Source organism: Penicillium arizonense (genome assembly GCF_001773325.1).
Source record: "Penicillium arizonense strain CBS 141311 chromosome Unknown PENARI_contig011, whole genome shotgun sequence".
Lineage (NCBI taxonomy): Eukaryota > Fungi > Ascomycota > Eurotiomycetes > Eurotiales > Aspergillaceae > Penicillium > Penicillium arizonense.
Genome location: NW_019173288.1, coordinates 740490 through 764882, shown reverse-complemented (window position 1 = coordinate 764882; position 24393 = coordinate 740490). Strand labels below are relative to the sequence as shown.

Sequence of the window (24393 nt, the reverse complement as noted above, 5' to 3'; positions counted from 1 at the left end):
CGATAATTAACTGGCAAATCACTTATTGTTGCATACAAAGAATCGGTGCGCCTTGTGTATGTACTATGACGTGGGGAACACAGCACTAAGATAGCTCCGACTAGATCCCGCTTTTTGTCTTAACTTCAACTACCTTCACTCTGCAGTGTTTTTCTCGTTTTTTTTCTTCTCGTTCTCTTCTAACCCGCTTCCGTGATGCTCTAACACCCCTCCCTCTTGATTCGCCTCGGTTATGCAAACCGTGATCATTACCGGCCACCATGTTCGCGTCTCTGCTGCGTCCCAAACGGCAGCGCGATCCGGTTGATCAGTCGCCTTTTTCAACGCCTTCTCCATGGTCTCGTGCCCCGCGCAACAATCCACGACGCGTCAACAGATCCGGCGAAAGCAGTGAGGATGATGCGCCGGAGCTTCAAGGGATCGACGAAGAAGACATGGACGAGGACTGGGAGGGAGAGGAAGAGGAAGATGGCCCACTCGAGTCGACACCTCTCCTGCCCATGTTCTCTGCGTCGCATCTGGGTATGAAAAGTTCCCTGCTGGATACACTAGCAGATAGTAACAAGATCTAATGATTAGATGCTCTGCCCGTTTACAACATCACTCATGCTATCCGTCCCTTGATTGCCTCCCGCTGCGAAACCACTCTGACATGGGATCAACTACGCTCGCCGCAGGTCTCCCAGTTCTTGATCAAGCCCATTCTACAGAAAATCATGTCCACCCAGTTCTCACGCGCGACACTCTACGCATTGATGGCCAATTGTCTTCAATTTGAGAAGGAAATGCACCTGAGTCCGGGGAATAGCGGGGCAAATCAGACACGGGCCATGGTGAGCGAACTATTGGCGATCAAACTGTTGAGGGAATATTCGACGCGGGAATTGATTGACGCGCTGTCCTATGAGTTCCATCCGCTTCAAGGCCAGGATTCTACCACCGCATTGGCAACCGGTCCACAGCGAAAACGGGTAGTTGCTGCCCGTGTCTCATGCTTGGAGGTGGCTATTCGCGCACAGGCCAAACGATTCTTGGCCCATCCAGTGGTGGTGCAGCAATTGGAAGCTATTTGGGCTGGAACTGTTGTCTTTCACTCGGCCGCCGACAACCTACATCGCCGTGTGGATAGGAATATGGACTATGGGACATCAATGGACCAAAATGGAACCCTCGGAACAGCACCAAGCAATGGAATTCTTCGGCGCTCGGTGTCCCTCTACAATCCCCGCGACGCGTCTTTATTCAAATTGTCAAGATTGCGGGTGCCACGCTATCGACAATTTCTTTCCACGTTGTCCTATGCAGTGCTCTTAGGGCTGTTTCTAGCAGTGCTGGAACAGCGCAGCCGTAGAATCACATCACTCGAGGTTGTGTTTTGGTTCTGGAGTACTGGCTTCATGCTTGACGAAATTGTGGGGTTCAATGAACAGGGATTCGGTCTCTATCTGATGAGCTTTTGGAATTTGTTCGACTTGGGTATCCTGCTATTGCTCTTCGCGTACTATTGCTTGCGGATCTACGGTTCATTCTTGACCTACCCTAGAAGTCAACTCATCACAGATCAAGCTGTACGTATTGGTAATATGCCTCTGATATTGCTTATATACTAACTTATTTCAGTTCGATGTTCTCGCGGCGACGGCACCCTTGCTGTTCCCTCGATTATTTTCCATCTTGGATCATTATCGTTACTTCTCTCAACTGCTTATTGCATTCCGAATCATGGCATCTGATCTCATAGCAGTCTTTGTTCTTATTGTCATTGCTTGCTCCGGCTTTTTTGTCGCATTCTTAAGCTTTGGTGACAGCAACTCTCCAAAAGTGGTGGCGTATGGCTTGTTCCAAATGTTGATGGGCTTTACGCCTACTGCGTGGGCCATGTGGGATGAATACAATTTCCTAGGAAAGGCGATCCTAACGGTCTTCCTATTCATTTGTCATTTCGTTGTCGTCACAATCTTGATTACTGTTCTGACGAACTCTTTTATGAGGATTGTCCAGAATGCCAATCAAGAACATCAGTTCCTATTTGCTGTCAACACCATCTCGATGGTCAAGTCCGATGCCTTGTTCTCCTACGTGGCGCCGACAAATGTCATTGCCTGGCTGGTGACACCGTTCCGATACCTGATGCCTTTCCGAGAATTCATTCGGCTCAATCGGACCATTATTAAGATCACCCACCTACCCATTCTCTTTACAATCTGCCTCTACGAGAAGACGATTCTCAGTGCTCAAGTTGTACAGCCAATTGATCTGATCGAGCCAACAGCACCAAATGTGACTCCGGCTCCTAAGCAATGGGGGCCTAGTCGATTCCGCGGTTTTAGCAACAGGGTATCACGTATGGTACGAGAACCATCAGTGGCCACTTATCAAAAAGATCAAGCATTGGAAGAAGTATTCCGTCGGCCATACAGTGATGATCGAATTCGAGGTCCACCAAGTACTGTGCACGAACGCCAGACCAACAACGTTATCAAAGACTGGATGCAGGAAATTGGCTCAGGGCCAGCCAACGGTCCCGATGAGCAGGATTCTGTCGTTGTGGACCATCTCGAGATGAACCCACGACGACCCAAGCTTCCCTTCCGGAGTCAACTTGCCACTCGCCCTCGCAATTTTACGGAAACGACGAGGTCAGTTGCCTCAAATCCCGAAGATCGATTGAGTCGGGTTGCAAGCCCCATGATGCGGCCTCGACGCACAAGACCTGGCTCGCCTGGTCACAAACGAGCGCCCTCGCACCATACGGATATGGAGGGAGATGATGAGTTAACCAGCAATGATGGAGATTCGAATGATGGTAAACAGTCGGCCCAAGGATCCATTGGCAACTCCCTAGATCCGGCGGAGGCCTCCGAAAAGCCCTCGCCTAAGTTCTACAGCTCTCGTCCATCTACCGCGAGAATGATCTCTCGCCGCAATAGTCCAACCCGTCGTCCCAGACACAATCGCAATGCTTCTGGTGTGACTATGCTGTACAACCCTGTAGGATCCCCGAACGAAGAAACCGAAGGCCGGACTACACCTCCCCGACCTAATGCGGACTCATCCGACGAGGATCGAATCCCTGTTGTCTCGGCTTCAATGGACCAGGGCACAATGAAACGACACATCCTGGACGTTTCTCGACCTCGGAACTCCCCGCTCGCACTCAATCAGATGTCCGTCCCAGAAGTGGATAGCATCTACCTATCTGATCGACAAACAGTGACACGGCCTCGTCCCTCCCTGCTTTTCGATCTCGGTTCCGACCTAGGCGACAACAAGGCAGTAGCAGGCGGTTTAGGCGGCTTCCCCGGCGCTGTCCCGTCCAGCTTCCATACACAGCTGGGCTTCGCTGCAGGCTTGCGTCGCGATATTCCAAACCAAACCCAAGACATGCTCAGCAAGCTAGTTCTGGCCCGCATGAACAACATCGAAGAAGGATTCCGCGAAGTCATTAAAGAAGTCAAAGACCTTCGCCGCAGCGAATCCAGTCGGAGTCCTAGCCAACCGGATGAAGCTCGTGGAGCTACACGTGAGAAGAAGAAGCGCGGGGATAAGAAGGACTCGAAGAAACGGAGTCACACTTCGCCTGGGAGTTGGGCTGGCAGTGGTGGAGAACCACCCAAGGGAGAGGGACCGGGACCTGGCGATGATACATTTCCATCTACATAACTGTGCATTACACTCTGCTTTTTCATGACACCTTGTACAAACATGTAAATTGTTGGGGTGGGTGGCCTTTTGTTTTCTGATACCTGGCGCTTTAGCTTCACTGCAGATACCATCTCATTCAGCATACATGACGCGATATCACATTCACTTGTTATCTTTATCTTTTGATTCCAATTTCTCCAAGTATCAGTGTAGAAGATAGGAGCATAAGATACTTGCTCTTATAAACGGTTCATCTGAGGTGGCGCAGATTAATAAAGATGTGCTCATGCCGATGTCATTCTATTCTGTAGAACGATTGCCTACTCTAATCCTGACACTCACTATACCATCTCTCGCATATCCTTAATTATCAGTTCACCACCCTCAAGTCTTGCGGTAACCCCAGCAATATCACCCAAAATGGTTACGATGACAAGGGCCATGTCCAACGGCCGGAAACCAGTGAAGTCAGTCAAAGTCCCTGTCATTTATAGAGCCCGGATATCCTAACAGAATTCCCATAAGATCCCGAAACATCGCCCTAATGAGCATCTTCGGCGTAATCGGCGGAACATGGCTGATGTTCCGCTTCCTCGCTCCACAGCGAAGTACATTCATCACGAGAAACGAAGAGATTGCTGCATTCCGTGCAGGTGACTCAATGCAAACAGATCAAGGAGACAGACCTGCTATGCCTTCAAGAAAGGGATATCAAGTTCCTAGAGGCACCGTTTAGGGGACATTACAGTGGAGCTTGGACTTTATGCAGTGCACCCGAACCTCGTCAAGCATTTAGGGTGAGACAATGGACTATTTACATATTGTCACTCTCCATATTAGTAACAAGTTACTCAGTACTCCATATAATTTGCAGCTTTGGGCGTAATTGAATAGGTTATTCAAGAGTTTGCCACTGACTATGGTTTGACTGTTCGTAGTGGTGGTAGTCTTTCAATTGAAAATTTTGAAAGGGATTTAGATGTTTATTGCTTACCCATTTGTCTTCAAAATGGAGTCAACTTCGGAAATCTCATAGGGCCAAGTAAAGTGGAACATATTCTAGGCATCTTCTAGGCATGACATCGTGATAACGACCCACGTCAAGCCCTAACGTTATGGAAATTCCACGAATGGGGAGAAATTTTCTCTTTTTCCCTATCCATATTTTAGGAGCTTCCAAGGGTTCAATGTCTATCTTCTTTTGCCTTGCATTCCTTCACAACTACTCATAAGAAGCGCCAAAGCTCAGTGCTGATGTCACCAAGTCACGTCACGTGACCGACGAAGTGGAAGAGCCAAGATGCCCAGAAGTCTCGGCTTTGAGAAGTTTTCTGTGTCGAATTTCTTGTTTTCAGATGTTGTTCCTCTCGATTCTCAACTGAGTTGACAAGCTGGCCTCGTGATGGCTGGTGGTTTCCTTGCGTACCACGAACCTGGTAGTAAGTACAGCCATGATCCTAAGCCCTCGATACGACATACTAAAACGGAATTTAGTCGTCGAGATCTTAATTATTATCTCATTCTTTTTCTTCCTATCTTTGGCTGAATATGTCTCTGCCAAAATAATTCGTGCGGGAATCATTGGACAAATAGCAGTCGGAATTATCTATGGAAAGCCTCTAGCCGACATTCTGGAAAAACCATGGCAGGAAACGTTCCTCGCCGTTGGCTATGTTGGTTTGATCTTGATCATCTTCGAGGGTATTCAATCCTCCTTTATCACCTGGAATGGTACTAATATGTCATTATAGGCGGTCTCACTGTGCGGCTTGACCTTATGAAACAAAACTTCCTTGTCAGTTGTCTGGGAGCTGCAACAGGAGTTTGTTTTCCCATTGGGCTTTCTTATCTACTGCTATATCTTGGATATGGATATGGTCAGTCTTCTAGCACTTTTCTGATTGATATTCACCTAACTGACTGTTCATAAGGCGCGGTCGAGACATTCATCATGGGAGCCGCATTATCTGCGACTTCCCTAGGTATGTGCCAGTCACGTACTATAATAACTCGCTTTGTGTGCCCAAATGCTGACAGGGTATATCAGGAACCACTTTTGCTGTGATTTCTTCTGCTGCCAAGTCCATAGATCTTTCTCAGACTAGAGTTGGCTCAATTCTTGTCAGTGCGGCTGTGATTGATGATGTCGTGGGCCTTGTTCTGTCCAGGTAAGTAATATTTTGACTCCATTTCTTCTCTTTCTTAGTATCTTTAGTGCTAATATATCCCTCAACAGCATTATCAGTCAATTGCGCGAGCTCTCCGGTCCCGGGGCAGGCCATGTCAATCTTGGCTGGATAATTGGTCGTCCAATTGTGGCTTCTTTTGCCATGGCTATTCTCACCCCTATCCTAACAAAATGGTTCTTTGCGCCTGTGTTCCGACGATGGATTGAACACTCTTTTGCAAAATACGACCACATCTCTAATATCACCTTGATGGTCTTGGTACTATCCGCATTCATCAGTATCGCTGCATATGCGGGCACCTCTGTCCTTTTCGGGGCTTTTCTTGCTGGTACTTTCCTCACCTACTTGCCGAGCAAGCACCCCGAAGGCCCGTTCGTTGTTTTGAATCGTGAAGAAGGTGAACGCGAAGCCGACAAAAGCCCTACCTTCGTCCATACTTTTGAGTGCTATTTACTGGATGTTCAGAAGTATCTCATGGAGCCCCTGTTCTTTGCTAGTATTGGATTTGCAATTCCATTTGTGTCGCTGTGGACAGGGGAAAGGATATGGAAAGGCATCTTATACACACTTCTTATGATGTTTGCCAAGGTAAGTTAACTTTGCCTTCTACGCGCTATAGAATCCGGGTTAACCATTTACGCAGTTCGTGGTTGGGATATGGGTTCCTCTTTGGAAGTTCCTAACACCATCAAAGACACAACAAGGTCCCAAAGAGAAGGTAAACTCCCGCAAGCAAGCAGACAACTCCCCTGAAGCCGAGAATAGCAAAGGCGGTTACGGTGCCGCGTCGCTTGCTGGATTACTCCTCGGCTCAGCCATGGTGGCGCGTGGTGAGATTGGCCTTTTGATTATTGAGATTGGCTACAATGAAACATCATATGTGAGCGAGGAGGGGTTCATTACTGCCATCTGGGCTATCCTGCTCAATACCATTGTCGGACCTGTCGTCGTGGGTTGCCTTGTCAAATTCTATGGCAAGAAGATTGGAGAGGGTGAATGGGGATTACAGCGGACAGCAACAACGCGAACAGAAGAGGGCCATGTAGTATGACATACAAAGTGTTGAGCTACTCCCTTGTCGGTCTGATGATCAAATTATCGAAAGAGAGATAAAGTACAATGGACGGCTTGATGGAAATACTGTCCAATAGATCTATCCACCCAAATCTTGCTAGTTTGTATGATAGCGTTTGATCCCCGATATTTGTCGAAACTGCCTTCCTCTCCGATTCGGGTCTTCCTCGGTATCGTCTTCCACCAGACGTTCTCTGGGGAGTACAATGGCACGATCAAGCTTGTACGGCAATCCTCTGTGGCGGCCTCGTATCATCATCGCACAAACAACAAGTTTGCTAAAGACAGTAAACTCTCCACTGAGGGATGTGTTCACTGTCGGATACCCAAGACTTAGGCCGACATTTCCACTGTAAGAAGGTTAGAGGTAAATTGAATCGTGGTTAAGTGGACATGTTTGAAATGAGGCACTTACTAGGCTGAAACTACCTCGAAGAACACCGAGAAGACTGAAAAGGCCTAGGAATAAGTAATGAGTGGCACGTTCACACTTAAGAATCAGTAGCCAAGACTTACAGGAATCGAATTATCGGAAATCTTCCCTGCCTCGGCAATGCAGATAAAGAAGACTCCGATGAAAATGTACCACAAGTCGAAGGTGAGCTGGTTCTGAATGTGGGCCATGATATAGGATTGACCATTTGTTTCATCCACGTCGTTTTCTTTGGTATACACCCCCAGAGTTGTTTCTTCATAGATGTTCGACGCCCTCACGCTTATAGCGATAGGGAATACGGCCACATACATCATGACCACAAGACTGAACTGAACAGCTGGGCTGACCTCTGCCAAGTTGAATATTGCTGTTCCCGTGTGCCTTGATGAGGCCGATTGAAATATGGCAGCAAGAACGCGCGGCCCAGCAGGAAGATTGTTCACCGCAGGGTTGTTTAGATCCAACACGATGATCAAAACAACGTCAATAAAGTTCATTGCGAACAAAATTCCAAAAAGGATCCATGTGGGCCGACTTGGAAATAGCAGCGTGTAGCAACGTCGGGGATGGTCAAGCAAAAAGCTGAGTGTCTCTTTCATCGATGACTTCTCCGGGCAAATTTTGTACATGGTCCATATCGCAAGTCGTAGCAGACATGGATAACAGGTGTTTCCGGCATATGCGAGAAAGCTCATGATAATCAGTGGAAAAGTTGCATCTTGAAAGTGAATCATCGAGTCTGGTGTCAGAGTGAAGCCGAGATTGCTCACCATTGTTTGAGCGGAGTAAAATCCCCTAGACTATGTTCAGCAAGTTTGTCAATTTTTGTAAGAAGGTCAACTAACCACCACACATTGTCTTGTCCACATTCAGCAAGGTACTCGCGATACTTCGGGTCGGCATGCTGTATCCATCCCACGAGGCATATAGCACCGAAAAGGTGTATCCCAATGAAATATGCCGTGACAATTTTGAGCAAGAGTTTCAAGCTGCGGTACTCAATACCGCCGAGTCTCTCCCGGTCTTCAGAAGTCAAGTTGTAGAATTGTGAGTTCCGGCCCATGGAGGCTTGCGAGGAAATATTGGGAAGGGCCAATGCTTTGTAGGTTGGTTTTTCTTGGGTTGATCGTTGTCGGGGACTTGTATCAAAGCTTGCCGATCCACCAGGACGAAACATTATCGAAACAACACGCTCTAGTTGACGTGTGGTGGACTTCATGTTGCTAGTTGTTCGCTGGAAGGATGATGGCCCGGGGATGTTCGAGTCTGTGGGTTTCAGTTTCGTTGATCCTGCATCATCTATAAATCCGTTAGAGCAGGTCTTGTGCAAGAACAAACGAATGACTCACCACAGTCGTTGGTTTCATTCTCAATTTCCACAATGGGACTTCCTATTTGTATGATTAGAATCCAGTCCCGAGTGTCGAATATCATCCTGGTTCAAACTTGCCTCGGTCACGTTTCCATGGAGGAGGGATGTAGAGGGCCTTGGTTTGTCCATCATACTCTGGAGTCTCATCCCCAAACTGAATAGTTCTTGTGGCAAGCAGAGAGGCTGTGTGAGATGTGTGCTCCTGTTCGGTTTCCGTTGGGTTGTGTCTATCATTCATGAGCAGCTCATCCGAGAAAGGCGGTATGTAGGTGACACTGACTCTAGGTCTATTTGGTTCTCAGAGCCCAAAACAGACTCTTTCGGCTTATCTCCGGTGGATTCATAGCGAGACTCGGGCTGTCTCTTGTTGTGAAAGCCTTGCTTCTTGTCTGGCCCCGCTTCCACGTCGAAGCTGGCATTTCGTCCTTTAGGTGCTTCCGGTTCCAAAAGCGATGAGGCTATAGTATCCGCCAAAGAATCAGCATGGGGTCAGGGAGTTTGATCAGCTCGGAATAGGTTGCCTTACAGACAGCTCGGAGATGCTTTTCAAACCAGTGAAGCCTCACGATGACCACGATGATATTGACAAACCCTAAGTTGCCCAGGATTGGAATCAGGTAGATGTACACCTGTTGGTATGTTTTGAGTTCTTTGAGATCGATACTAAGCTTGTTTATCAGAACGGTGATTCAGTATCGGGGCTTTGATTTTGGGGTATAGAACGGACGTGTTGAGCCCCGACTCTGTAGAAGCACTTGCGCCGAAGAAGAAGGCGTCTATTGCTTTCATGTTTCCATAAGGGTAGATGATAACCAAGCTAAGGATACTCAAGGAAATGATCCATGCATCTGACGGTTCAACGAGTAAGCACAAAGACAAAAGGTAATTCCATCGCCGATAGGCTGTACGAACAATGCACTACGAGGAAGTTGACTGTGGGCTTCCACATGGCGGGTGTGATAGGGTTGAAAAGAATGCGCAAGGGGTGGATGTACGCAAGATCTCTCTTATATAATTTTGATCGCACAAGATCTACATTGTCAGGGTGACATATGGTATTGTTTGTGGGGTCTAAGCCACTGCGCGATATATCTACACAAATCGGATCGGCCTTGCTGCGCTTTGAGTCCCAGGAACAACCAGTGCTAACTAATACGTTATAGCGAAAAATTCGATAAATGATCCCTCACAAGGCAACTGACATCGTAGTATGCGTCAAATGTGGGTAGCATCTTCAATCAATGGTTAGATTCTACGGAGTTGTGAACCAACTTCAGTGTATGCGTATTCTCATCCTGTGATGGACTAGTAAACATTTGTAGCTTTATTCATTACAAGGCGAAATAGCTGGGTAACTGATTCTCTATGGCTCTTATCTGTCAAAATCAGAGCTCCTTCGAGAATTAGCTATTAAGACAGCTCTTGAATGTGCAGATGCGCGATATTTCTCGTCCAATCACTATCGCTTGACCAGCAATGCTTCCCGCCAGCAATCTACCTAATTCTCACAGAGTACACAAGGGGAAATTTAGAGACTTCAATACCACCTACGGAGGTAAGTCGGAGAATGAAGTTAAGGATTCGTGGAAGGAACATGGATTTGAGCCTGCCTTGAATCCGCGATATTGGTCGTTAAGATAGAAAACGAGGCCTTTACCCATCACTTTCCACTGTATTCGAAGCAGGACTATATGTTGGTTTTAGCTAGTCTTCCTCTAATTTCCGCTTCACTTTTCCAATGTTTTATTCGCTTGTTTGGCCATTTTCCACTGCTAATAGCATGAGGTACTGACCTCGACCAATCAGAGCTTTTGCGAGAGCACCTGATTGCTGACTCAGCTTTCCGCCAGCGACCTCCAGGGCTTCAGGTACTCTGTCAGGCATCGAACGGCTTTAAATACTCAGACCATAAGGTATTCTAGACTCTGCTTAGAAACCGCTGGCTTGTTTTATCCCTCGGCCGTCAATCTCTTCTCCGCTTCAACTCCAATCTCAGAGCGCGGTCACTGACATCATAACATGGCTTCATCCTCGAAGACGAGCTCTTTGCTCTAGTGAGTCCAACCAGTTACGTTGACAAGTTTCAAGCCCAGTTTTTGAAACTAACCATGCCATCTTAATTTCAGCTCCTGCGTCGCTCATCGAACCACCATCCTAGCCGAACACTCCTCGCCAGGTGCATCATCAACCTCCGCCTCGTCCCTAGCCTCCATCATCCTCCCTAAGATCACCCATGACAAGCCCCAGAAGCTCACTTTCACCCATGAGCGTCTCTTTGTCCACTACATCGCCGACTCGCCAACAGCAGGCGATGATAGCAACCGTTCAGAGCAAAGCTCACAGGCACCCCTGAGCTTCGTGGTAGTCGCGTCAGCCGAGCAAGGCCGCCGAATCCCCTTCGCCTATCTTCTGGAAATGAAACGCAATTTCCTATCCCGCTACCCACCCTCCACCACAGAATTCGCCTCGCTTCCCGCCTACGGCTGTGCTGCCTTCAACGGCGAGCTCCGCTCTCTTCTGCAGACATACAACACAGCCCCTCCAGCCGACTCACTTGCCTCAGCCAAGCGCGAAATTGACAGCGTGCGTGACATCATGACCGAGAATATCGAGCGGGTTCTAGAGCGTGGAGAGCGCATCGATTTGCTGGTTGATAAGACGGACCGGCTTGGTGGTAGTGCACATGATTTCAGAATGCGGAGCCGGGGGTTGCGGAGACGGATGTGGTGGAAGAATACCAAGTTGATGATTATGATAGTTATTGTGGTTATCTTCTTGCTATATATATTTATCGGGATGGGGTGCGGCCTTCCTGCGTGGGGAAAATGTGTTGGACACAAGCAATAAGCAAGGAACAGGCTTTTCTTTCCTAGCGTAAGGCCAGATTGCCTTGACCTTCCTGTTTCGACATTACAACAAGTGCATTCTTCTTGATTCTCGATTCTCCGGGCTTACTTCGGTTGCCTGGGTTTCTCATGAGATACGATACGGTGTTCTTCTGCTTTTCTTGCATATTTGCTTTGTCTGGTATCTTTGATATGTATATTAAAGCCATTTACTTGTACTGTGTTGCGATCGCGATGTGTTTGATTGCGGTTTGTAAGGTCGCAGGCTGGTTGAGACGATATGAAGTGTATTTTTGGCTTTGCTGGAAGAGTAGGTACTAAGTTATCTATCTATCTAGTCCAATTTATTCTTAGACTCAGTCAACAGAGGGCATAACAATAACGAGGGAAAGAGTAACGGATATTAACTAGTGAGCCTTGGAATATCTGCCCAAGGCTGCCAATATACAGTCATATAAGGGATGTATGTCCTAATTCATAAATACTCGGACCTGGATCACACAAATCCAAATTACCTGCGGGCGAATGACAATTGGGGATAAATAAACTCTGTTGTAGGAGTTAGACTCTGTTGGTTGTCCTGTGAAGCTCGATATATAATCTGGCATCAAATAGATATATTCACGTCATTTTCAATTCACACCAGACGTAAAAGATATTTTAATTACAAACTGGCCTTGAATTGTTTAATGAGCTCTTTTAACTCGAAGCCGTGGCAATAAAATTATTATTCTTCCACTGGTCCTAGGTTTCAACATGCAGAAATCAAGTATACTGGCAACCGACGAGCCCCCTGGGTTGAGGATCGTTTCCCCATGTTTGCCCCTCAATTGACTTAGCCTTTAGCCTTTTGGAGCCTCTTGGCTAGTCCAATATGTTATTCCCACAAAGTCATAACCATACGTTAAGTCAGAGGCCTAGAAAGCGGACTGCCCATAGTAAGAACAAGGAAGAGATACGAAACCTGGAAAGCATTGGCCAAAAGAATATAAGTTGATTGACGTGATGTCTCGATAAACCGCATACACCCCTGGTAATGAACAAGTCTACAGCCTACAGTCTAGACTCCATCCGGGATTGAAGAATATACCTCACTTTCAAACCCACTGCGTCCTTGCCATAAGGCTCGGAGTGAGTCTGCAAGCGAGACAGAACGATCCAGCTTCCCAGAAAGTCCTGCAATTCTCTCTACGCCGTTCGTTTACCTCGCCAACCATAGAGTCCGTCCGAAAGGAGCGGGATTGATGAGGAGATAATCTGGCGGTACTTGCAGTCCAAGTGAAAGATTGGAAACGGAAGCAAAGAAAAGTGTCGCTACGAAATCGAAGCGCAGAAAAGACCGAACGAACCGATTGAACACGAAACGAAAGGGTCGTTAAGATTGCACTGTAGCATTCGACGGAAGATCCTATATGCACAGGGAATGTGAGGAAAGAACGCCAGCCTCGCAGAGAACTGCGAGTACCAACTCCGGATGGAAGAAAAAGGAAATTTTTCATTTTTCATTCATCGCAATGCACCTGGTTTCAGAAAAGGTATATCCTGATGATTGCAGGTTGGACCTCCTTTTTTTGGAGTCCTTTAATGCACCCGCGCCGTCAAACCGCCATTGCAACATGAACCTAAACCCCACACATAAATCCCTTAAGCCGACTTGCTCTTGACAGCCTCACGACCCTTGGCGGAGCGAGCGAGGATCTCCTCACGGTCCTTGTCGAGGTGGAGCTTGGTGATGACAACGTTGGAGGCGGAGATACCGAGGGGAACGCTCTGGCCGTTGCTCTTGTCGCGGACAACGCGCTCAACGTGGATAACCCACTTGAGACGGTAGACGGAGGTGATCTTGCCCTCACGGCCCTTGTTGGAGCCACGGACGATGGTGACCTCGTCGTCCTTGCGGACGGGGATGGAGCGGACCTATCGCAGGATACTAGTTAGAATCGTCCCTGATCATGCGGGTGTCCCATATCTGTTTCCACTCTTGAAAACCCTGACTGGCCAGACCCGGATATGGAATATGGAAATATGGAAAATGTGTTTGGTGTGTACGTACTCCGTACTTCTCGCGGAGCTCCTTGGACAGACTGGCGCTCATAATGCGGCGGCGCTCGCTGGAGGGGGCCTGGAAGTGCGCCTTGCGGGACTTGCTCCGCGAAGAGGCGAGGGCTGCAAAAAACCGTCAGTATGGGATTGGCGAAATTCGAGTCGGCGAAAGAAAGGCGAAAAGGTACGCACCTTGGTTGCGAACAGTCATCTTGACGGAGCCTCCTTAAGGTGTCGTGTATGGGCTCAAGTGCACGGGTTGTCGTTGGTCGGGGAGAAGTGAATCTTTTGTGGTGGCCGAATATTGGATGTGGGTTGTGCGTCACATGATGTGCCGCTTAGGCTAGGGCTGGAAGTTGAACTGTGATTGGTGGGGGATATAGACCCACTTTGACGCGCTTTTACGACGGTCTTGGCTTGCCGCGGTCTGTTTGGGATCGTAGACGACTGCAGACTTCGGCTTGAATTGGCTGCTGTTCTGGCTTGAGCAGGAGTTCTTCCCCATACGTTTGCTCATCCCATCACCACCACATGTGATCCAGCCCTTCTGATGTGCGTCGACTCCGGGTCAATCCTCTCTCGAACCTCGGCGATGTGATACTAGTGCTTGTACAGGCTTGGACATGTCTGACGAAGACATGGACACAGCAGACTGGCAGCCGAACTTTTTTTCGAGCGACCAGATCCACGCCGACCAGGTCAACGAAAACCAAGCTGCCTACCAGAGCCAAGATGTCAACGACCGAGGCGATCCACATGGATATCAACATTCGGTCTTCCATCCGGCCTTCGACGATGCGGCTGCGCAAGCTGCGCAAGCTGCGCTCATGTACCGCCAATCGCAATCGCAGAACCCCGTTCCCTACATAAGGTCTTCAAACCCTGCAGCTGTGTCGAGGCCAAGCGGGCAACCTCCAGTCGCCTCACAGCCTATCAACTCGAACAACATCAACTGGCGTCACTACCAACATATGGGTCAACAGCAAAAACCGTGGACAGTAACTCCACAGAGCTCAGATCCCGAGATTCGCCAACCGACTCCGAATAATCAGATTCGCCTTGCTCATACCCAACAACCGAGTAAGCAGCAATACTGGTCGGCAGCCACACTACAGAGCTCAGGATACGAGAGTCGTCAGTCGATCCTGATTAATCAGAATCGACCTAACCCTTATCAACAACCGAGTCAGCAGCAATATCGGCTAACAGCAACACAGCAGAGCTCAGGCCAGAATGCTAACCACCAACCGACACCAAATAGTCAGAACCGACCTGTCTATAACCAGAACAGTTCTCATGTCCAACCACAGCCCCTGAACAACCACAATCGGCCTCCTAATAATCAAAACAGACCTCAGCCACGGTCGGCCATGTCAGGATTTTCCTCTTCACAGCAAGCAAAGGACTCTAATCACTTAATAAATTCTTCAACCTCCGGGAATGCTCCAGCCCCAGTTGCTCGGTCGGCTTCAATGGTGTCACAACCAAGCACGGACAGCGATAAACGGACTTTTTATCCTTTGCCTGCTCCGCAGTATCATCAGCAGACTCAAAGTCCTCAGACTTCAGGCCAGAACGATACGGAGGTCCAGCCGCCTGCAAAGGTACGCCGTTTAGATAATGGGTCTGGCCATGTTGCGTTTCACCAACCGGCACCAGTCAAGTCTTCGTCAAACCAGCATCTGTCAAAGGCGCTTATTGCATATAAACCTAGCCGCAAGGCAACCAAGAACCGTGAAGATCTAGTGAAGCCAATTCGCATGAGTGATGCACTGGTTAAAGAATCATATAATCCCGCTACAATTGCGCGGGATATTCTTATCGCTTCGGGAAGACATCCTACAATGAAAGGGTTGAATCATCACCTATGCGCACTGAAGGCCAATATTAGCCAAGTGGATTCCAATTCAGATCTTGCAACCTTTCGCTGGGATCTGGTGGATGTTGAACAGGATCCTAGCACTGTTCCTCCTGCAAGAACTGCCCCAGCAGGTTCTATTCCTCAACAACAGCATATTCCTCCACAAGGCCCTATTTCTGCACCGAGATCGGTTTCTCGACCAAGCCTTGTTCCCCCGCAGAATTCTGTTCCTCCATCGGGCTCTGTTCCTACGAGCAAACTTTCCCCTGCAGAGTTCATTTCCCAGAGATCTGCTCTTCCAGCGATTTCCGCTCCTCCACCTGGTGCTGTTCCTCCTGTGAGGACCCCCTCTCTGCTAGAGCCTACACAGAGATCTGTTTCCAACAGTTCTACCCCTACGCAGAGGCCTGTTCCAGGGCCTGGTGCTCCACGAGATCCCAACCCATCTTCACGTGATCACGATAATTCACCGCACGTGCCCGCGATCGCCGTACCACGTGACACACCGCCAACGTGTTCTGCCAGAATTGACGCGCGCACCCCTCCCGGAGAGTTAAGGTCTTGGGGAGCTTTACCCTTCCAACCCCCCACCTACCATTCTCCTAAACGTGCGACGGACCCCTCAAAGTTCCCCTCTGGTCTTCCTAGACTCGACCCCGTTCCCGAACCCCCTTCTTTCTCCGACCGAACAGCTCCTGTTTCCCAATCGCCGCTGCCAACACAAACAACCAAGCCAGTGCAGCCTCCACCTACGCCCGCTGAACATACCCCTAAGGTGACGCCCAATTCAGGCAAAGGCTCGCATGCCAACAAGCAGACTAAGGTGAAGTCCACCAACCCAGTCGCATCGAATCAATCAGCCCCTGTGGAGGTGGCTATTCAAGTGACACCCAAGGCCAAGTCTACGACTACGTCGCAGTCTTCGTCGAAGGCTACACCAAATTCGGTGACCACTTCAAGCCAGAATAACAATCCTAAACTTCCGCGCCCACAAGTTGTGATTCCGCCCTCGCCAGGTAAAATGCAACCAAAGAGAAAGCCCGGTCGACCTCCCAAGACCAAGAGTGGATCAGCGATGATTGAGGTTGCGATTCCCCGCACACAGCCCGTCAGTTACCTAGTCTTCCACTGCCGATGGAAGGACTGTGCCGCCGAACTTCACAACATGGACGCATTGCGATCCCACGTGTCCAAGGTGCATATCCCACACGACCTCCGTTGTCAGTGGAAAGAATGTGAGGATCAGGAACTACGGCCTGCCCAGCGTCTATTTCAACACATGGCAGACACTCATCTTGCCAAAATAGCCTGGGAACTTGGAGACGGGCCAACAGTGCCGAAAACTGGTGATTCTGCAGAGGCTAGCATTAATGTGGCTGATCCGAGCGCGCGCAAAGGCACTATGGCCTTGCCAGTTGATGAGCACCAAGTAAAGGCTTTCAGCAACGCCCATGGAACTTCCACCGAGCGATTGAAGGCTCGTGATTTGTTTCGAGCGGGTCAACAGTGGAAACAGAGAACTGGACCGGCACTAGGACCGAGTGATAGCCCTTCCTCAACACCGGAACGGCAAGCCAACCTTGACTGTGACGAGGTATGCTACATCAGCAGCGATTGACTCCCAAACTGAGATACCCTTGATTTTCGTTTTCATTTTCATTTTCGGGTGGGCATAGCATGGAGAGCAGCGTTGATTGAATCTGCATTTTAATGGCGTCTGATGATTTGCATGTTGTCCTTCATGTTTGGTTACATGATCGCCAAATTTACTGAAGAAGCATTGAAGCCATGACATTGACAATTGCCATTTGCTGGATAAATTGTAGTTGTAGTGTACAATTGGCTTGTGTCTGACTCGCTGGTAATGTAAAACAAATGTAGGCAATGGTATCTTGATTCCCCGTCTTCCCTTCAGAACAGCTATTCAATTTCTCCCTGACACGGCTGCGGTGGCTGTGGACGCGAGCGGCGCAGAGTCCTCAGCCTTCTGGCTCACTGTGTCGGCGGTGTCCTCCTCGATGGCATTGACGTCGAGGAAGTGGTATAAAACGATCATCATCATGGCGCAGGAGCCAAGGAAGATGGCGAGGCGGTAGAGGTCATCATCGGAGATCATTGTGAAAGGGGGATTCGCAGGAGGGGTGCGAATGACAGATCAAGAAATGACGTGGGATTGCGAGACCAAATGACGGTGGTCGAGAGACAAAGATTGAGATGTAATCGGAGAAGACACGTCGGCCAATAGTTCGGGTGACGCTACACAGTATGATGCGGGTTGGGTTCAGGTCCCAGAGGCGAGCTTGCCGCTTTTTATTGGTTGTCAATGAACCAATGGAGAGGAGATCGGGATTTAGAGGTGAGAGGAAGAGACAGGCACAGAGAGAGAGAGAGAGAGACAGATAGAGGAAGGGAAGTTGATAACATGGGGGAGACTGTATTGGTATGGTAAAGTACACACATTAGAAAGTGTAATGTAATTATGTATCGTACCAGCCGACGGGGGAATCCCTGCCAAGTCATGACAAAGATCCCCGCTGTGTTTGATCTCAACGGTCTCTTACTCTCACACTCTCACCCTCTTCCTCTCTTCCTCTCTTCCTCTCTCCCTCTCTTCCCTTTCCCCTCCTTTTCTCTTTCTCTCCATTCCATGCTCCCACTATGACTGAACAGACTTCTGGGAAACAAAATGGTCCCTCACCGTTGGCGTGTTTACCGTGCCGCCACAAACATCTCAAGTGCGATGGCAAAGTCCCCACTTGTGGCCGTTGCGAAGTCAATGGACAGCCTTACCAGTGCGAGTACACCAAATCTCGAAGAGGTTACAAGGGCCCATCCAAAAAGCGGCGCGCCAATCCAGAATCCCCAGAGCAGTTACCGATGGATCCCGGCATGATCAATGCCGCGGATTGGAGGAGCATGCAGGCTGGCTATGGTTATGCGCCAGCCGTTCCGCTCCTCTCGTCGGGATCAAACAGTCCCGGGTTTCAGGATCTCTCGATGTCAATGCCTCAACCTGCTCGTCCGGTTAGCGGACCGTTAACTCCGGATTCCTCCTCATCCGTTGCTAGTAGCGATGCCTACTTGATCGATATATATTATAATTATTTCCACGCCGCACACCCAATCCTGCCACCCCATCGGTACCTTAATCGCATCTACCTCCCCGTATATCTGGAACAGGTGATGAAATTCGTGGGCTCCCACTTCACCTCGGCGGCCTCCAGCGAGACATACCGCCAAACAGTGGTTGCAGTGGTGCGAGAGCAGGACCCCTCTGTGGAAAAGGTCCAAGCACTGCTCCTGCTGGCAATTGTACTGCACTCGCGCAACGAGCGTTCTGAGGCTGGCGAGTGTCTATCCGCCGCAGTGGACCTGGCATTCGAACTTGGCATGCACCAGCAAACTTTCGCAGTAATTGCTAGCAATGGGGACCCAATTCGGGCCGAGTCTCTGCGACGTACCTGGTGGGACCTGTTTGTCATCGAAGGTCTCCTGACTGCCCTTGGCGTGCAAAGTGAGTTCCGGACCAATGCAGTTCCGCTCGAAGTACCACTTCCCTGCGAGGAGCGCATCTACCAAGATTGTCTGTTTCCTCCGCCGTCACCGACCATTGAGCAATTTGATCAGCGTGTATTTGCAGATGAGGAGCTACATTTCTCCTCATACTGCTACCGAATTGAAGCCATACGGATTCTTGGTCGCGTGGTGGCGATGCAGAGCATGACCGAGGGTCAACAGGATCATGTAGAAGCCATTGATGCGCGTATTGGTAGCTGGGGTCACCACTTGCCAGAGTCCAAGGAAGAGCTCTTGCGCCCGGACGGCACGGTTGACGAGATCATGTTCCAGGCGACCATGATCTTAAACGGCGCATCCATCTACCTGAACTTCCCCCGATCTGACCTTCTCTCATCGCCCGCCGTTGCCGCAGCGGTCATCTGTGGTAGTTCGGGACCCATCAGTGTGCCCGCATTCTCCCACAACGAGCATGCCATGAAAGCAGCCAAGGCAGCTCGAGAATTATCTCGGCTTGCCTCATTCCGTCTACCGGTCATCAAACACACCCCGTTCTTCATCTGTGCCCTCACGCTCAGTTCCATCGTTCAGCTGGCCGCTTGCTCCGTCAAGGCTGGCCAGATGCCCGACCCCAGCCGCGACCGTCTGACGTTGACAATCGGCGTGTTCAAATCGCTGGCTCGCACTTGGGCTATCTCGCAGTCGATCATGCGGCAGATCAAAGCCGTTTCGCGGGATGTCATGGAGATGGGTCTCCGTCCGACGATGGCGATGGACTCGCTTTATCTGACCACGATGCTGGATAATAGTCAATTTTGGGTTGATCAGGGCCCGAGCTGAGGAAGTGAAGATAGTCACCCATCCTGATCTTCTGGTCCACGTTTCGCTGTCCCCAGACCTCCAGTTCCACAGCCTGGTGTAGAATTGGCACCCACCGAGATCACTGGGCCTTGGGGCATTTGATATGCTCACAGGCTGCGGCTGGAGTGTTCCCCCGCCCCTGACCCCTCCCTGCGGGCCCTGGTCCCCATAGGATGGGGCCCAATGGGTATAAATCTGACTCCGACGCTGACCGGGATGTTGCTGGCAAAGCGCATAGTCTGGGCATGCACTGCCGCCCACATCTACTGAAGTCACACGGCATCGGCTTCCTGGGAGCTTTTATTGGATGATCTGACAGATATGACGAATAAATACTAATCATGAAACTACTCATTGAATACCTCGTACTGCAGCTTGGCTTACTTTTCTAACCTACATATTGGCTTGGCAGTCTAGACTTAGGGCTATAAACATGTCCATATGCAATGTAGATACAGTTTTCTGTCTACACCTCTGGCTTACTGGCTTTAGGGCGATAGATAGTAATAATTCAATATAGGATTAACGTTATACAGACTTCGAAACATTTCACAATTGGGATACATCAATCCTATTTCTGCTGATTGAAATGACGAAGGAACTTCAACCGCCCAATAGCATGTATAAGATCATCATCGGTGTTGATCGCCTTATTCTCCGGTCCACCAGGCATAAGAGCCATCAACTCCTTTGCCTCTCTCAACTCCGAGTCTAGTATATCCTTGGTCTTGTATTCCGCATGTGGAATCTCATGGGAAGTGAGGGTTTCTAGATCAAATAATAATGGTTAATTCACATTGATTCCGTACTGAACACTGCGGGCGTGGTATGGTCTTACGATCTAGTTTGACAAGGTGCTCGTTGGCATCCACGATTGCAGCCCATAAAGCGCAGACTTCAGCCATGTTTCCGAATGTCTCGTTGCGGACCCAGCCTAGGAAGCTATTGAGAATGTTTGATCCTGGGTACTGTTAGTCTTTATTGTGATCTGAGGGTCGGAAGAACCTATACCTCTTTCGCCTGATGAGACTTGGAAAACAGCGGGGACTTCATTTATAGCGCGCTGGTAGTTCATTTTGCTGGTTAGGAAAGGTAGAAATGCTATAGAGAGGAGAAGAAGAGAGGCCTGCTAAATGGCCGAGAATGTCAATGGCTATAAACCTTTGGCTTCTTAAGATAAAGAAGTCAGGGAATATCAAGCACGTACGGTAATTTTACTCAGAGAAACTAACGTTACTGGAGCGAACAAAGCGCCAGGGAGTCTATACAAAGTCTATTCCTGGAACAAAGAACTCGTGTTCGAGCAGGCTAGATAACCAACCAATAGTCAAACTACTGTTAAGTTCGAAGAGCCCTGGTAATCCAACACGAGAACAAAGAAATCACACCAATGTGGTCGGGTTGGATCGGGGAACAAAGAGACAGAACCGAGCCCCGTCTCGAATCAAGTCAGGCCAGACGGCGAAGAAGAAAAAAAGAAAGGAAACTTGTAATATCAAGGCTAATTCATTATATGATCCTTGTCTACACTTTGTTCATCCGGTCTTTCTTCCGCGTTCGGCCTACGATCACACTAGATAACTACGTCTTCCCCAAGATTAGAGATCATTTGCAATGTCTCCAATCAGCGAGAAGTCTCCAAAGTTCGTGAACTATATGGAGAATGTCCCAGCGCCATATCACCATGCACAGATGGCATATAGCAGAGATGGTAGGCACAGAGCCCCGATCACCACCTCACTCCTCATATTAACAAGCCGCAGGTCTATCCTGTGCAATGATAGCCTGGATGATAGACATCGACACGCGAGCAACAACAAAGAAGCGCGAATTCCAACGCACATTTCAAAAGCTTTGCCTATATATCAAACACCTGGAGGGTGAGTCTATCATCTATCCAACCACATCTTACAAACAAACCCTAACACTAGTTAGGGATCATGAATACCAACAAGATCAGACACACTCCATATACCGCCGATGAAGCCGTCCGAAACATCAACCGTGCCAGACAAAACTTCGGATCTCTGGTCGAAGCCAAGTTTATGGACAATGCGCCCTTTCCTATCACCGCGCCTATTGATAACGAGACCGAGCTGAACAATACCGTTTCCGATGCGCAGACGTTCGAACATAGACTTCATCAATTGGAGCTGTTGCGGTATATGGAGAGATTTGATTCGGAGGCTTTGAAGGATTTTGAGGGGACGAAGAAGGGGGGGAAATCTAGAACTAGGTAGGGGGTTGGTTTCGAGTGTGCTAACAGTTGTGATATTATCGAGCTTTTGTTTTGCCATGGTTCCTATGTTGGTGTTTCTGTGATGTTTTCATGCTTCTTAGGAACAATCGCTCGTCGGAGCAAATTGGGTGGAACAATTAAATCTGATTTGGAGTTTGTGATATGAGAAATAACTTACAGATTTATAATTCTATGGAAGATTCACTGACATTCCAAATGTACAACACATGCAGACATGCAGATATGCAGCTAAAAGTGGGTGGTTCGTGTCGAGGCCAGTTCGCAAGTCTATACCCGGAAGGGAAATCTGCTCGGCCATCTCTCCGAGCACTTCGGCTTTCATGCGCCAATTGTTACTTCGCATATGATAATTGAGTCGGGAAGTTCACACACAAACCGTCTACTGCTCCATATTCTGATTTCAATCGCATATCTCGCGTACCTCTACCTCGCTGATAGCCGAGTATACCATCGGAGACACTCCGTATAGATCGGTGGAGAACAGCCAACTTAACAAGGCAGATCCTGTACTGATTGCCGATCCAACTGTCGCCCTGTCCGGCTGTCAGATTAAAACTTTTCACCATCGCATAGATCTGTGCCTTATACTTCGCATCCCATGTCCACGATATCAATATCATCATGGAGCCCGCGACGGAAGTCAGCAAGGCCGAAAAGTCAGCAGCCAGCTTAGCTGTCAATCTTATCTCCATCCCAGACGGCATCTCCACTGGAACAAGCTATCCACCCAACCTGGTAACCTGGGATGGTCCCAATGACACTGAGAACCCGCAGAACTGGTCGCGGTCGACAAAGTTCCTCAGGTCCGCAGCACCCCTAGCCGTGATCTTCTCAATAGCCTTCGCATCCAGCATCTTCGGCTCCTCATCAAGCATAACAGCCAAAGAATATGGCGTATCGGAAGAAGTAATGAGCCTCGGCGTAGCCCTCTTCGTCGCAGGCTTTGCCGTCGGCCCACTCATCTTCGCGCCCATGGCAGAAGTAGTAGGCAACGCACCTCCAATGGCCATCGCCCTAGCCGGCTGCGCCATCTTCCAAATCCCACTCGCCCTAGCCCAAGGCGTTGCCACAATCCTTGTCAGCCGGTTCCTAGCAGGAACATTCGGCGCCGGCGGGCTAGCAGTGGGATCAGGCATCCTGGCCGATATCTACGGCCCGATCACACGAGGGGTGGCAGTTGGCATGTCGGCCACAATCATGAACCTGGGCAGCATCATCGGCCCAATCGTAGGCGCATACATAGTCGAGCGATACGGCTGGCGCTGGACAGCATGGACAACACTCATCCTCTGCAGCGCAGTCGGCATATTGTGCCTAATGCTGCTACGCGAATCATCCCATAACCGCATCCTGATGCGACGTGCCGCCCGTCTTCGCCACGAAACGGGCAATGAAAAGCTGCGAGCGCAAGCCGAGATGGCATCTCTAGACCCGAAAGTGCTGCTGCGGAAGTACTGCACGAAACCAATGCGGATGTTCATCCAGGAACCAATCCTGATCGTCATGACCACCTACTTGACACTGGTATATGGATCGCTATACCTATCCTACCAGCTATTCCCACGGCAATTCCAAGGCCGAGGCTGGAGCAAGCCCGCCGCCACGCTGCCATTTATAGCCGTTGGTCTAGGCGTACTGACGGCGCTGGGACTTTTCTCGACGTTCACGATGACATGGTATAAACGGCGGTGGATGGCTGCGCAGAAAGGCTCGAATGAATCTGAATCCGTCACGCCTGCTCGTGTTGCTCCGGAGGGTAGATTGCCGCCTATGGTGTTTGGGGCTGTATTGCTGCCACCGGCTTTGTTGTGGTTTGGGTGGACGGGGGACACACATTGGGTTGCGCAGGTGATTGCGTGCTATGCGATTGGGTTGGCGCTGCAGACTATCTTTATTAGTGGTATTGTGTATATCGTTGATGTGTACCCGCTCAACACTGTGTCTGCTATTAGCATTCATGTTATGGTGCGGAGTCTGGTGTCGGCTACGTTTCCACTGTTCGAGGGGCCGATGTATGAGACGCTGCATATAAACTGGTCGGCGACATTGTTGGCTGGATTGTCGGCTATTATCATGGTGTCTCCGATATTGTTGATCATTTTTGGGTCTCGCATTCGAAGTTGGAGTCGGTTTTCTGTCGGGGGTATATAGAACATAGACAATAATGCGTAGAACTTAGAGAAGGGGGAAAAATAGCAAGGTTTCATTCAGAGAAGTCTAATGTGCTGCCTCCCAAGTGTAAAATCCAGGGGGTATCTTGAATGCGGGTGTGATGTATGAGATGGGCAAA

General features: G+C 49.2%; 13 protein-coding genes across 13 annotated transcripts; 8 read left to right on the top strand and 5 right to left on the bottom strand.

The window, feature by feature from the left end:
* Positions 1-260: 260 nt before the first annotated feature.
* PENARI_c011G00680 (uncharacterized protein) lies at positions 261-3663 on the top strand (the record flags this gene model as incomplete). The annotated part of the gene is made up of 3 exons (XM_022632481.1): positions 261-522; positions 580-1568; positions 1621-3663. The coding sequence occupies 3 exons, from the start codon at positions 261-263 to the stop codon at positions 3661-3663; spliced, it is 3294 nt and encodes a 1097-aa protein (XP_022487589.1).
* Positions 3664-4065: 402 nt separating this feature from the next.
* Positions 4066-4381, top strand: PENARI_c011G12322 (uncharacterized protein; the record flags this gene model as incomplete). Its single annotated transcript, XM_022632768.1, has 2 exons — positions 4066-4112; positions 4171-4381. 2 exons carry the CDS (start codon positions 4066-4068, stop codon positions 4379-4381), a joined length of 258 nt encoding a protein of 85 aa, XP_022487377.1.
* A 666-nt stretch (positions 4382-5047) lies between these two features.
* Positions 5048-6885, top strand: PENARI_c011G05208 (cation:proton antiporter; the record flags this gene model as incomplete). Its single annotated transcript, XM_022632593.1, has 7 exons — positions 5048-5084; positions 5140-5346; positions 5397-5522; positions 5577-5627; positions 5693-5813; positions 5882-6422; positions 6478-6885. The coding sequence occupies 7 exons, from the start codon at positions 5048-5050 to the stop codon at positions 6883-6885; spliced, it is 1491 nt and encodes a 496-aa protein (XP_022487660.1).
* A 120-nt stretch (positions 6886-7005) lies between these two features.
* Positions 7006-7841, bottom strand: PENARI_c011G09812 (uncharacterized protein; the record flags this gene model as incomplete). The annotated part of the gene is made up of 3 exons (XM_022632714.1): positions 7006-7258; positions 7324-7367; positions 7425-7841. The coding sequence occupies 3 exons, from the start codon at positions 7839-7841 to the stop codon at positions 7006-7008; spliced, it is 714 nt and encodes a 237-aa protein (XP_022487415.1).
* A 269-nt stretch (positions 7842-8110) lies between these two features.
* On the bottom strand, positions 8111-9665 carry PENARI_c011G05589 (uncharacterized protein; the record flags this gene model as incomplete). The annotated part of the gene is made up of 7 exons (XM_022632604.1): positions 8111-8643; positions 8694-8735; positions 8804-8943; positions 8997-9174; positions 9243-9379; positions 9444-9564; positions 9629-9665. The coding sequence occupies 7 exons, from the start codon at positions 9663-9665 to the stop codon at positions 8111-8113; spliced, it is 1188 nt and encodes a 395-aa protein (XP_022487506.1).
* Positions 9666-10735: 1070 nt separating this feature from the next.
* Positions 10736-11563, top strand: PENARI_c011G10589 (synaptobrevin family protein; the record flags this gene model as incomplete). Its single annotated transcript, XM_022632729.1, has 2 exons — positions 10736-10770; positions 10843-11563. The coding sequence occupies 2 exons, from the start codon at positions 10736-10738 to the stop codon at positions 11561-11563; spliced, it is 756 nt and encodes a 251-aa protein (XP_022487504.1).
* A 1643-nt stretch (positions 11564-13206) lies between these two features.
* PENARI_c011G08421 (60S ribosomal protein uL24) lies at positions 13207-13816 on the bottom strand (the record flags this gene model as incomplete). The annotated part of the gene is made up of 3 exons (XM_022632678.1): positions 13207-13479; positions 13616-13728; positions 13798-13816. The coding sequence occupies 3 exons, from the start codon at positions 13814-13816 to the stop codon at positions 13207-13209; spliced, it is 405 nt and encodes a 134-aa protein (XP_022487495.1).
* A 412-nt stretch (positions 13817-14228) lies between these two features.
* PENARI_c011G09899 (putative C2H2 finger domain protein) lies at positions 14229-17084 on the top strand (the record flags this gene model as incomplete). The annotated part of the gene is made up of 1 exon (XM_022632715.1): positions 14229-17084. The coding sequence occupies one exon, from the start codon at positions 14229-14231 to the stop codon at positions 17082-17084; it is 2856 nt and encodes a 951-aa protein (XP_022487490.1).
* Positions 17085-17232: 148 nt separating this feature from the next.
* On the bottom strand, positions 17233-17582 carry PENARI_c011G09705 (dolichyl-diphosphooligosaccharide--protein glycosyltransferase subunit 4; the record flags this gene model as incomplete). The annotated part of the gene is made up of 2 exons (XM_022632711.1): positions 17233-17277; positions 17409-17582. The coding sequence occupies 2 exons, from the start codon at positions 17580-17582 to the stop codon at positions 17233-17235; spliced, it is 219 nt and encodes a 72-aa protein (XP_022487452.1).
* A 542-nt stretch (positions 17583-18124) lies between these two features.
* PENARI_c011G04510 (Zn(II)2Cys6 transcription factor) lies at positions 18125-19822 on the top strand (the record flags this gene model as incomplete). The annotated part of the gene is made up of 1 exon (XM_022632574.1): positions 18125-19822. One exon carries the CDS (start codon positions 18125-18127, stop codon positions 19820-19822), a length of 1698 nt encoding a protein of 565 aa, XP_022487374.1.
* Positions 19823-20414: 592 nt separating this feature from the next.
* On the bottom strand, positions 20415-20918 carry PENARI_c011G06907 (uncharacterized protein; the record flags this gene model as incomplete). The annotated part of the gene is made up of 3 exons (XM_022632644.1): positions 20415-20611; positions 20682-20804; positions 20855-20918. 3 exons carry the CDS (start codon positions 20916-20918, stop codon positions 20415-20417), a joined length of 384 nt encoding a protein of 127 aa, XP_022487554.1.
* Positions 20919-21457: 539 nt separating this feature from the next.
* Positions 21458-22036, top strand: PENARI_c011G11730 (uncharacterized protein; the record flags this gene model as incomplete). Its single annotated transcript, XM_022632757.1, has 4 exons — positions 21458-21554; positions 21607-21723; positions 21779-21968; positions 22030-22036. The coding sequence occupies 4 exons, from the start codon at positions 21458-21460 to the stop codon at positions 22034-22036; spliced, it is 411 nt and encodes a 136-aa protein (XP_022487427.1).
* A 688-nt stretch (positions 22037-22724) lies between these two features.
* On the top strand, positions 22725-24254 carry PENARI_c011G06199 (uncharacterized protein; the record flags this gene model as incomplete). The annotated part of the gene is made up of 1 exon (XM_022632622.1): positions 22725-24254. One exon carries the CDS (start codon positions 22725-22727, stop codon positions 24252-24254), a length of 1530 nt encoding a protein of 509 aa, XP_022487562.1.
* Between the last annotated feature and the right edge of the window lie 139 nt (positions 24255-24393).